Raw genomic sequence first — 13,401 nt, forward strand, 5'->3', positions numbered from 1 at the left:
GAGCTGCTTTCAATGTTTACTTTTAAAGTTGCATTTAAAATCTGTATCAAATGATACTTTTAAAACTGTCACAGCTATAATTTATTTCTTTTAACTTTGAAATGAATGCGTCAAACATAAAATAAATTCCATTAGACATAACAAAGTATTAAACTTGAGATCACACAAATGTTGAGTAATATTCTGCCAGAAGAAATGCTAGAATAAGAACTTATCATATTAATTAATAAAATAATGATTTATCTTGTTTAGTGAGTACATTGTGTTCATCTTCTTTAAAGGGCAGCTAAGGTTCAGCTTGTGGCGCATGGCCAAGTGGTTAGGGCTTTGGGGTCACGATCTGAAGGTCATGGGTTTGAGTCTCGGCCAAGGTAGTGTGTTGTGTCCTTAAGCAAGGCACTTAACCACACACTGCTCCAGTCCACCCAGCTGAAAATGGGTACTGGCAAAATGCTGGGGATTAACCTCATGATAGACTGGCGTCCTATCCGGGGGGGAAGTCTCGTACTCTCAGTCGCTTCACGCCACAGAAACCGGCATAAGCACCGGCCTGATGGGCCACAAGGCTTGGGACAGACTTTAACTTTAAGGTTCACCTCAGTCCATCACTAGTCCCTCTGCTTTATTTCAGGTGCATTCACCCTGGTTCCTCATTATGGAAGATAATGATTACCAATATTACGACTATGATGAAAACACATTTCCCTTTGATACACATATTTTATTTTGTAATAATATCAAAGTTATACTTTTTTTAGCAAGTTTATATGCCCAGTTTATATGCAATCATATTTGTGGCAGGGCTTCTAGGCAATTCTTTGGTCTTTGTGGCAAAGGTCCTTTATGAGAAGCTGAAGAGCATGACAGATTTCTACATGTTGAATCTAGCGATTGCTGACTTGATGTTACTTTGCACCTTGCCACTCTGGGCAGTAGATGCATATTATGGATGGACTTTTAGAACTTTTACGTGCAAAGTTGTAAATGGTGTTTACACTGTCAACCTCTATAGTTGTATGTTTATGCTTACCTGTGTGACCATTAACAGGTGTCATGCCATTACTCAAGCAACAAAAATGCCTAAATATAAAATAATACATGGTATGTCTTTTTGTGGAGGGATTTGGTGCTTGCTATCATTCTGTCTCTTCCAGAATTTCTATTAAGTGAAATAAGTGCTGGAGAAACTGGTAAAGCTGTATGCCATATGAACTATCCACCTAATTCAGACATCATTGGAGTAGGAGTCCATGTAACACAGATGGTGCTGGGATTTCTGATACCCTTTGTGACAATGATCATTTGCTACACAATCATTGCAAACAAACTGCTCCATACCAAGGGCTTTCAGAAAGGTAAATCATTAAACATTATAGTTGTAGTTGTAATTGTTTTCATGATTTATGAACTCCCATTCAATGTTGCAATTATGCTGCAAACTTTACAGATGGTCAGTGAAGGAAGAAGGACTTGTGAATTCCAGGCAAATCTGAAGTATGCAATTGTTGTAACAGAGAGCATTGCCTATGTACATTGCTGTCTTAATCTTATTCTGCATGTATTTATTGAAGTGAAGATCAGAAGCAATTTTTGGAAGATTCTAAAAGCTGTTGGATGTATCAGTCAAAAACAACCACGTGCATTTGAAAACTGAGTATGAAATATCACAGCAAAGATCACATCAAAGAGAAACAACACTGTCTCCTTTGTAAAAGATTCATGAAATATCAGTAAATGGAATTGAAAGTTATGGGAAATGTTTCCAGAATTCTTAAGGTTTTTGCTAGTCTCATGCTCTAATTTTGAAAAGACAAAACATCAATTTCTAATTTTGATCTATTTCTTGTCTACTTTGTACAGATTATAATCCCTTTGTTTTAAACGGTATGAAGAAGTTTGCTTACTGATACAAGCCAACAGTAAGAAGAAAAAGTGAGAAAATGAAGAAATCAAAATGCATTGGAATGTTAATAAAAGAAAAACAATTCTGCAAGTGAACATAAAGTTTCAGAAAGCTTTTTGAACTAATTAGTAGATAGTCTCTAGATGCTCCTAGGGTTTAAAAGAGTGAGAGCGGTGAACTCACTGCAGAATTCTTATGGGGATCACAAAGATGAGAAAATCAGCAGATGCTAGAAATGCAAAGCAACACACACAAAATGCTGAAGGAATTCAGCAAGTCTGACAGTATCTATGGAAAAGAGTAAAGAGTCGACGTCTCAGGCCGAGACCCTTTTTCAGGAATATAAAGGGATATATAAGATAAATGCAAGATTTATATTTCCCCTGACTGAGGTGTCCAGAAACAGGGATTCATAGATTCAAAATAAAGAGGTTGGCCATTCAAGACAGATGAGAGGAAATTGTTTTTCCCCCAGAAGGTTGCAACATTTTTTAGATAAACATATGAAATTCCGCAGATTCTGGAGAGGAATGAAGAGTCCATCCAGCTTGTACTCCTTCTCAACCCACTTTCTGATTCTGGCTTCTCCCCCCTTCCTTTCCGGTCCTGATAAAGGCCTCAGCCTGAAGCATCATCTCTATCTCTCTCCAAATATGCTGCCTGATCTGTCAAGTTCCTTCAGCATTTTCAGTGAGTTCACTTTTAAGGTACTCTATACAGGAGAGATATGGCGGCTTTCATGAAAATATTCCAGATTAAAGTCATTGTGGCTATGGATATTACGGGAAACAAGGTATCTGGACATATGCAAGAAAGTGATGTTGAAGCTGAAGAATAACCATGATCGTTTTGAGTGGTAGAACAGGCATAAGGGACTGAAGGCTTACACTTCCTTTTATTTTTATGATTTTGAGTTCTATGAAATCATAATAATTCCTCAGTTAGTACCCTTTAGCACCAATTCTGGACACCACTTTTTAAGGAAGTCACTAAACAGATGGAAGACAAATTTACAAAGATAATTCTAGTTATGCAAGGCTTCAGGTAGGCAAGGGGACTAGAAAAGCTGCAATTGTTCTCCTGAGAGCTAAAAATATTAATGAAAGACTTACAGAAGTTGTCAAAGTCATTAAGAGTTCCAATAACCAGACAGTAAGAACTACAATCAGATTATATGGATTTAAGGCAAAATAAGGACTCTGCAAAAAAAAAAGCAAAAACACATTAAATCAGTATTTACAAACAACAATGAATATTACTGGTACTGGCAATGGTTTACTGTACTGAGATACAGCGAAAATCTTTGTTTACATGTCATTTAAGCAGATCATGCCATGCCTATGCACACCAAGGCAGTGAAAAGAAAACAGAATGCAGAATATATTGCTGTAGCCACAGAGAAAGTCCAATACAGAGGTAAACAAATAGAGTGCAAAGGCCATGACAATGTAGATTGGAAGATCAACAAGTCAACTTTTCTGAATGAGAGGTCCATTCAAGAGTCTGATAACAGCAGGATAGAAACTATTCTTAAGTCTGGTGATATATGCTTTCAAGCTTTTGTATCTTCTGACCGAAAGAAGAGGGAAGAAGAGATTCCCCATGGTGACAAGAGTCCTTGTTATGTTGGCCCTCTTTTACCAAAGAAGCAGGAAGTGTAGATGCAATCTATGGAAGAAAGGCAGCATTGTGATTGGCACAATGAACTGGACTGCATTCACAACCCTTGAATTTCTTGCAGCTTTGGGCAGAGCAGTTGCATACCTAGCTGGGATGTATTCTGATAGGATATTTCCTATGGTGCCTAATTCTCTGTGCAATGAAACATTATCCTGTGAAAGTCACAAAAGTAGAGGACAAAATGAACAAAAGATGAAGTGGACAAGAAAATTCACGGATGCTGTATCCCACCACCAAGTACATCTTTCCTTCCCCCAATTTCCGCTTTCCACAGGGGTCACTCCCTATGCGAACCCCTCGTCCATTCATCCCTCCCTACTAATCTCCTTCCTGGTATTTATTGTATCCTTGCAAAGAGAACAAGTGCTACACCTGCCTCTACACCTCCTATCTCACTACGATTCATGCCCCAAACTGTCTTTCCAGGTGAGGTGACGTTTTACTTGTGAGTCTGTTGGGGCTATTTACGGTATCCGGTGCTCCTGGTGTGGCCTCCTGTAAATCGGTGTGACCCCACATAGACTGGGAGACCACTTCACTGAGGACCTACACTCCATCCGCCAGAAAAGCAGGATCTCCCAGTGGCCACCCACTTCAATTCTACTTCCCGTTCCCATTCTGACGTCAATTCAAGACCATCTCGACTGCTGCGATGAGACCACACTCAGGCTGGAGCAGCAACACCTTATATTCCGTCTGGCTAGCCACCAACCCAATAGCATGAACACCAATTTCTCGAACTTCCAGTAATTGCCCTCAATGCTCACCATTCCCATTCCCATTTTCCTCTCTCACCTCATCTCCTTAACTGCCCATCACACCCCTCTGGTGCTCCTCCCCTTCCTTTTCTTCCATTGTTTTCTACTCTCTACTATCAAATTTCCCCTTCTCCAGCTATTTATCTCTTTCACCTGTCAGCTTACCAGCCCTTTATTTCACCCCTGCCCAAGTCCCGGTGTGACCTAACACCTAGCACTTTGTACTTCTTCCTCCCCTACCCCCACCTTCTTGATCTAACTTCTCATCTTTTTTTTTGCGGTCCTGATGAAGGATGTCGGCCAAAACATCGACTGTTTACTCTTTTCTGTAGATGCTGCCTGGCCTGCTGAGTTCCTCCAGCATTTTGTGTGAAAAGATGCAGTGGAAAAGCTGGCCTACAGGTTCAGGTTGCAATTCAGCGCCAGGCCACCGGAAAAACTTTGAGATAAAAATAACAAATGCACATCCCCCTCATCAGCCTATCAAGCAGATCTGTCGATGAATATGGTTTTAAATCATATGCAATATGCATCAGTGTGATAATTACCAGTTAAAGCAAGTGACACACATCAACTGTTCCCAAGTGGCCCAATTTTCAACAATTGTGGTAAGTTTCAATACAGCTGCTTTCAGTGTTTACTTTTAAAGTTGCATTTAAAATCTGTATCGAATGATATATTTAAAACTGTCACAGCTATAATTTATTTCTTTTAACTTTGAAATGAATGTGTCAAACATAAAATAAATTCCATTTGAAATAACAAAGTATTAAACTTGAGATCACACAAATGTTAAGTAATATTCTGCCAGAAGAAATACTAGAATAAGAACTTATCATGTTAATTAATGAAATAATGATTTATGTTTGTTTAGTGAGTACATTGTGTTCATCTTCTTTAAGGGGCAATTAAGGTTCAGCCCCAGTCCATAACAAGTCCCTCTGCTTTATTTCAGGTGCATTCAGCAGATTTAATTCCTGGTGCCTCATTATGGAAGATGATTATCCATATTATGAATATGAAACCACAATGTTTCCCTTGGAAATGCAGAGCCTCTTTTGTAATAATACCAAAGTTATACAATTTAAGCGAGCTTATGTGCCCAGTTTATATGCAATAATATTTGTGGCAGGGCTTCTAGGCAATTCTTTGGTCATTGTGGCAAAGGTCCTTTATGAGAAGCTGAAGAGCATGACAGATTTCTACATGTTGAATCTGGCGATTGCTGACTTGATGTTACTTTGCACCTTGCCGTTCTGGGCAGTAGATGCATATTATGGATGGACTTTTGGAACTTTTACGTGCAAAGTTGTAAATGGTGTTTACACTGTCAACCTCTATAGTTGTATGTTTATGCTTACCTGTGTGACCATTAACAGGTGTTATGCCATTACTCAAGCAACAAAAATGCCTAAATATAAAATAACACATGGTATGTCTGTTTGTGGAGGGATTTGGGTTTTTGCTATCATTCTGTCTCTTCCAGAATTTCTATTAAGTGAAAAAAGTACTGGAGACATTGGTAAAACTGTATGTCGTATGATCTATCCATCTAATTCAGACATCATTGGAGTAGGAGTCCATGTAACACAGATGGTAGTGGGATTTCTGATACCCTTTGTGACAATGATCATTTGCTACACAATCATTGCAAACAAACTGCTCCATGCCAAGGGCTTTCAGAAGGGTAAATCATTAAAGATTATAGCTGCAGTTGTAATTGTTTTCATGATTTGTGAACTCCCATTCAATGTTGCAATTATGCTGCAAACTTTACAGATGGTCAGTGAAGAAAGCAGGACTTGTGAATTCCAGGCAAATCTGAAGTATGCAATTATTATAACGGAGAGCATTGCCTATGTACATTGCTGTCTTAATCCTATACTGTATGTATTTATTGGAGTGAAGTTTAGAAACAATTTTTGGAAGATTTTAAAAGATGTTGGATGTATCAGTCAAAAACAACTACATGTGCATCTGAAAACTGAGTATGAAACGTCACAGCAACGATCATGTCTAAGTGAAACAACGATGTCTCCTTTGTAAAAGACTCATGGAATACCAGTAAGTACAATTGAAAGTTACAGGAAATTGTTCCATAATTCTTAAGGTTTTTACTAGTCTCCTGTTCTAACTTTGTAAAGACAAAACATCAATTTTTAATTCTGATCTACTCCTTGTCTTCTTATAGAGATTATAATCCCTTTGTTTTACACAGTATGAAGACGTTTGCTTACTGATACACATCAACAGTAAGAAGCAAAGTGAGAAAATTATGAAATTAAAATGCAAAGTTGATACTCATCCACTGGAATGCAAAAAAAAGAAAAAAATCTGCAAGTGAACCAACTTTTCAGAATATTTTATGAACTAAATTTTCAACTGAACTCTTAAGAATTTCGAGACTTGATGTTTTTCTTGAACTGTTTCTCTCTAAACAGAATAAATGGTATGACTTCAGATGATTTAATAGTATCACCATCTCAAGGAGAAGTAGCCATAGTCAGAAAGTCCATCATTACAAGTGTAATATCCTGGTTAAGAACATGTTACTACTGCTATGCTGATGGGTATTTTATTTTCTTCAGCTTCTCTGTAAGACTACCAGTCCAGAAGCTGCTGGTGAGAAGGTGTGAGATTTGCATGCAGTTTCAAAAGAAAGCATTGTCTATACTTTGTAAATATGGATTTGTCTTTGTGTGTGTAGCAAATAAATATGGAGCCCCACGTTGGGCAGCAGACCTTTTCACCGAAAGCTTCTCCGTCCGTATGATGCCTGCTGAACCTTGTTTTGTCAAATAAAGAAGCTTCTTTGTATCTAACAGTAACTCTCTCTCCAGTGACATTCACGCCACAACATTTGGTACCAGGAGTGGGGTACCTTCGTGACCCATTGTGTGGCCAGTGATCCTAGCAGTCTAAGTTGGTGAGTATTTTTCTAAAATAGCACTCACACTTGGATCTGTTCAGTCGGTGATACACGGGAACATGAAATATTACGAACGCTGAGTTGAATTGGTAGATATAAAAGTGGTGTGTGCGCATGCATGTGTGTTTATGTAAGTGAGGAAACTTTGCGTGTTAACTTGGTGAGATGGAGCCACCAGTTGTGAAGGGTAGTTACCGACAGTTCAAGACACCAGAGTAGGGGCGTGTAGACTCGCTCGGGGAGTTGTATTTTAGTATATACGTTTGCAGGTGTGATGCAAAGGAATACAGCAGGCATCATGAGTTCAGGTACTCAAAAGTGGCAGAATGTGGAATACATACTCTGCGGTTTTAAGTATGTGTTGTTTAACTGGTACCCGTCTTTTATATTTTGCGTAGTGTGGGAATTAGTGTGGAGATATCTCAGGGAGAGGTTTTACCCAGATATATCTGCCAGGATGGCACCTATTGAGGTCGGGCAACGTCAGGTTGAGAACCCTGATGATCCGAGCTAGCCCTTGATCGTGATTATGACCGTTCATTAGCTCTTCACCCCCCGGGGAGAAACAGAGCATTTTATCTGATTTGCCCTCACTTAAAGTTGCATGTGGAAATTCAGAATTCTGGTGTAAGCTTGAGGAAATGGTTGAAATTCACCAGATACACCGTAAAGATATACACGTGTTGGTAAAAGCGAAGTGCCCGAGGAATATGTGGGACAGGATGGCCCAAGGGGTGCGGGATGGTACCTGGGCAACTATCAGAAATGCCAGCAATGAAGGAAGATATCGCTTTTTTAAAGAGGAAGTGAGGCAGCGACTGGGGGAGGTGAGAGTAACTGGGTAACGATAATGGCAGTAATTCAAAAAGCTAATGAGAAGGCCATGGATTATGCAGAACATAAATATCGAGCACATGAGGAGCATTCAGGGTTGGATAATCCAGAGAAGGACAACCCAGTCTTCCTGAAAATGGTGAAGGAAAGCCTGAGCTCAGCCCACCACGAAGTCAGGGTCGACCTACTCTGCGATAGTTTTCTGGGCCAGTGAAATAGACCAAAGAACGTGCAAGAGAGATCGTGAAGTGGCTATAGTGGATACAGTTGCTGTGATGTCCCAGAGGGTTTGTTTTGCTTGCCGGCAGCCAGAGCGCGAAGCAAGGAATTGCTGGAATTGACGTGGGAGGGTAAAAGAGTTGATATGCTACAGGTGCAGCCTATTGGGATATGTTTGGAGGCAGTGTCCAAAACCGAGGAAAGAAAAACAGGTGAACATCACAGCAGACACACAATCTCTCACCCCACCGGTGCCCAGTCTGACCAATCTCACTGTCGATCAGATCATAGAGCGAGTAAAGATGGTTCCAAGGTCAGAAAAAGATGTGGTGGCGGGCCCCACTGCCAGCAGTTGTGACCCGCGGATGTACACAACAGCAATGTTAGGGGGACGGCAATGCAATATGTTAGTGGACACAGGGGCATCGGTATCGATAACAGACTTACCCTTGCCAACAACCGGACAGGCCATTTATATTAGGGGAGGAGGAGGGAAAACAGTGAAAGCAGAAAGAAGCGAGTTGCAAATACCAGAAATTGGGGGAGTGCAGCTTCCAGTGTATTTCTGGGTATGTCCAAATATCGAGGGCACTATCCTTAGAATAGACATCCTAAGGGAAACAGGAGCTGTTATAGATTTGGGAAAGGAAGAAATAATATGGACAAATCAGAGGCAGCGAACGCATACAACCAACAGAATACACAACCTGGCTAGCATAGTCGCAGCTGCCCCGATCACCAGAGACTGGAGCCAGGATGGTGTCTATGGGTTACCTTGTCAGCAGTTCCCAGCAGTGTGGACTAGACACAAGGAAGATCATGGTCGAGTAAAGATAAACCCAGTTAAAATAGAGGAGGGTCTGTATAAACCCCAGAAGCAGTACAGTATAAAAACTGACGCACTTACCGCTGTTCAGGGTATAAAGAAGGAACAAAAACACCAGAAAGGTGAGAGCATGAAACAGAAGGGAAATGAGTGGGCAGATGTTGCTGCGAAGAAGGCAGCAGAGGAACAAGAGGCAATTGAAATTGCAAGCATGCAGGAAGGAACGAGAGAAGCCAGTTTAGTAAAATTATATGAAGAAGTAGAGGCAGAAGAGAAGGAAAAATGGAGGAGAAAAGGGGCAAAGGAGGGACCAGACGGGTGCTGGACACACGGGGAGGAAAGAGTCGCGGTGGCTCCACCATGTATTAGGCAGATACGATTGAAGTTATATCATGGGGCAATGCATCAGGGAAGGCAGAGCATGATCACAACCCTCCGGCAGGACTGGTGGGGGCCAGGGATGGGTGGGGATGTTGGGAAATTCTGCCGCCGTTGTATCATTTGTGCCCAGCATAACCCTGGTAAGGGCAGAAAGCTACGGCTGGCAAATCAGCCTTGGCCGAGGGAACCCTGGGAAAACATCCAGATAGACCTCACAGGGCCCCTGCCAAAAAGCAGGGGGAAAAGCTACTGTCTAGTAATTATGGATCACTTCACCCGGTGGATAGAGGCTTTCCCCACAAGGGACTGCACTGCCAGCACCGCTGCATGGATTCTAGTTCAGGAAATCCTCTCAAGGTGGGGAACCCCAGTTCAGGTGGATTCAGATCAGGGAGTACATTTCACGGGGAAAGTGATGAAGGAAATGTGCCGACTACTAGGGATTCGACAATGGTTCCACGTACCCTACCACCCCCAGAGTTCAGGGATGGTAGAAAGGGTGAACCAAACGATCAATAATGTGTTAACCAAGGCTATAGCTGAGACAGGAAAGACATGGGTTGATGTATTACCAGGAATCCTGATGAGATTGCGTGCAACCCTGAACCGCACGTTGGGTCTCAGCCCCAACGAATTATTGATGGGACGAGCAATGCGACTCGCGACTCCCTTATGGGGTAATTATGGGTTGCGGGGAGCCTGGGGCTTACAAGGATAGAATGACACAATATGTGAAAGACCTTCGTAACCAACTAAAAGTGTTGAAGGATCGAGCGAAACAACAGCAGCGAATCACTGATCAGAGAGAGCCAGAGGGAAAAGAGAAAGTCCTTCCACAGGCCGGCGAACAAGTCATAGTGAGGGTGCTGCCGGAAAGGCCAGGGTTTGCCCCCAGGTGGATAGGACCACAGACAGTACTCTTAACCAATGATACGTGTGTCTGTGTGCAGACTCGGCGAGGCAGCCAGTGGAAACACTGGACTCAGGTTAAAGCATACAACTCACCCTCTTGTTGCTCCCACAGACAGAGCGGGGGATCAAGTGTACCCAGTAACCATATAATTACACAGAACCTAAGAGAGGAACACCAGCCGCCCATGCCAGACCTGACCACAGCTGATGAAAACATACCCGGAGGAAACGCAAAGGCAGAAAATGCCGAGAGCGTGGCAGAAGACACTGACAGCGTGTTGGAAAAACATGAATAGCCTGCTAAAGCATGATGATGATGGTACTCTGTAAGGAAGGCTGGTTGCTGAAGGTAGATGATTAGTTTATAGCATAGAATAGAATAGAAAAATATTGGAAAATAGATGGGGAGGGATTTTTAAGTTAAAGCAGAGGCAGCAAGTTCCACAACTTCTAAGGCATACGGCACACAGCATCTGAAAGCAGTCACCCCCAGTCTGAGGAGCTGGCCCTTCCAGCAGTTGGGCCAGTGATTGACTGGCCAGTTCGGAAGGGGGTGCCACCGGGGAGAGGTCATTAGACACTAGAATACTACAGCACAGTACAGGCCCTTCCACCCTCAATGTTGTGCTGACCCATATATTCCTTAAAAAAAAGAAAAACAAGTACTAAACCCACACCACCCATAACCCCCTATTTTTCTTTCATCCATGTGCCTGTCCAAGAGGCTCTTAAATACCCCATATGTTTTAGCCTCCACCTCCATCCCTGGCAAGTCATTCCAGGCACCCATAACCCTCTGTGTAAAAAAAACTTACCCCTGATGTCTCCCCTAAACTTCACTCCCTTGCAGACATTTATGTAGAGGCCACCCCAACCTCTTCCTGCACATCGATGAAAGGGCCTGTGTGCTCCTGGAAAGAGAGTTTCAGTGACCAAAGAATGAAGGACTGAACACAAAGGAATGTGATTAAGCTGCAATCAGCTTGCAGGGAAAGAGCTGACAGGCACACGAAAGAAGCTGCATTTTTAAAGATTTGTTCAAATTTCTGGAACAGCACTTCTGCTTAACATTTGGTAGGTAGCGATTAGGGAATGCTAGGGTAGGTATCGAGGCACACAAAAATTGGGGGGGGGGGATTTCAAGGCAGGGTGTTTCTGCTGTCCTATTTGAATAGATCCCCCTTAGTTGGCCTGGGACTGTTAGAGTAATTTTTGGGTTTAGGTCATTAACACTTAGTAAATGGCTTCAGCAACCAGTCTTCTGTTCCTTGACAATGCATTTCCTAAAAGCTGTGAATATCAGAATCCCAGTCCATTTGTAACAATGCACTTCCTAAAAGCTGTGAATACCAGAATACCAGTCCAGACGCTGCTGGTGAGAAGGTGTGAGGTTTGCATGCAGTTTCAAAGACAGCATTATCTATACTTTGTAAATATGGATTGTCCTTCATGTTAAGCACGTAAAATATCAAATAAATGTATTGTGGATTCAGTTTGGAGCAATGGATTCCTGAATACCAGTCCTGATGCTGCTGGCACCGGTGGGATGGATGTATTCAGGAGGTGTGTAGTTTGTATGTAGATTGAAAAGAAAGCATTGTCTATACTTTGTAAATATGGAGTGGTCCTTTGTGTGTGTAGCAAATAAATATCAAGCCCCGCGTTCGGCAGCAGATCTTTCCACCTAAAGCATCTTCTTCCGTATGATGTCTACTGAACCTTGTTTTGTCGAATAAAGAAGCTGCTTTATATCTACTAGTAACTCTCTCTCCGGTGATCTTATTCATGCCACAACAGTTAAGAAGGCACATGGTCTGTTGGCCTTCATTATTGGGGGATTGAGTTCATGTTCCATGAGGATTTGAGCTTTTAAAGACCAACAGAAAGCAACTAGAAAAGCAATACAGAGAAAAAAGATAAAATATGAAGGTAAGCTAGCCAATGTTATAAAAGGGGATACAAAAATTTTTTCTGATACATAGAGTAAAAGCCATGAGAATGAATATCAGACCGTTGGAAAATGATGTTGGAGAGATTGTAGTGGGGGATAAAGAAATGGTGGATAAACTTGATAAGTATTTTGCATCAGTCTTCACTGTGGAAAACACGAGTAGTATGCAGAAATTCATGATTGTCAGGGGACAGAAGTGAGTGTAGTTGCTATTAAGAAAGGGAAGGTGTCTGGGAAACTGAAAAGTATGAAGGTAGATATGTCACCTGGACCAGATGGACTACACCCTGAAAGAAGTAGCTGAAAAGATTGTGGAGGCAGTGATAATGATCTTTCAAGAATCATTAAATTCTTAAATGGTTCCGGAGGACTGGAAAATGGCAAATGTCACTCCACTCTATAAGAAGGGAGGGACTTCCAGTGAGGCACGAGCCAAGATGGCAGCACAGCACTGAGTGCTGACATATAACCTTCCTTTTTCATGTTCTTTAGGGCTCATAGATGGTCTTAATACAAGGATGAGTTGGAGAAAGAACTAACTAAAGACATGACCTCAAAAAAAGATCTAAATTCAACCAAGAAACAAGATACCAGCAGATGACACCAAGCTAGCGATTCATCCGAGGAAATAGTTATGCTAATTAAGCAAACAATGGCAACAGAGATGGAATTGCTGCAAGAAATGGTAGCCCATATGCTAAAGGAGTCGCTGGAAAAGGCTCTCGACCCCATACAGAAGCATATGGCAGAGAATGGCAACATTCTGCAGTCACTAAAGGAGCAAGCGGACATTCACGCTAAAAAATTTAGTACAGTCTTCAACAAAATAGACAACATTCAGGTTAGCTTGCGTAAGAATGAGAAAATTACTAACTCCTGTCTCGTGGAGGTGACTAAGATACAGAAGAAGCTAAATGACTTGGAGGACAGATCCAGGAGAAATAATGTGCGGCTGGTCAACTTACCGACAGGCGCTGAGGGCAACGATCCAAGAGGTTACCTCCAGGA

At 41.8% G+C, this 13,401-nt stretch overlaps 2 protein-coding genes and 1 pseudogene across 3 annotated transcripts in view; 2 read left to right on the forward strand and 1 right to left on the reverse strand.

Moving 5' to 3' along the window:
- Window positions 1-13,401, reverse strand: part of LOC140212491 (FYVE and coiled-coil domain-containing protein 1-like) — a 241,484-nt gene that overhangs the window by 63,010 nt on the left and 165,073 nt on the right. The gene's annotated exons all lie outside the window — the stretch shown is intronic.
- Window positions 17-1,798, forward strand: LOC140212494 (C-X-C chemokine receptor type 6-like; annotated as a pseudogene).
- Window positions 3,632-9,509, forward strand: LOC140212492 (C-X-C chemokine receptor type 6-like). Its single transcript, XM_072283365.1, is given in 4 exon segments — window positions 3,632-4,917; window positions 4,920-4,949; window positions 5,297-6,405; window positions 6,560-9,509. Coding segments are annotated over 3 exon segments (1,170 nt in total). The 5' UTR covers window positions 3,632-4,868; the 3' UTR covers window positions 6,388-6,405; window positions 6,560-9,509.

This window comes from Mobula birostris, chromosome 19 (assembly GCF_030028105.1).
Source record: "Mobula birostris isolate sMobBir1 chromosome 19, sMobBir1.hap1, whole genome shotgun sequence".
Taxonomy (NCBI): Eukaryota; Metazoa; Chordata; class Chondrichthyes; order Myliobatiformes; family Myliobatidae; genus Mobula; species Mobula birostris.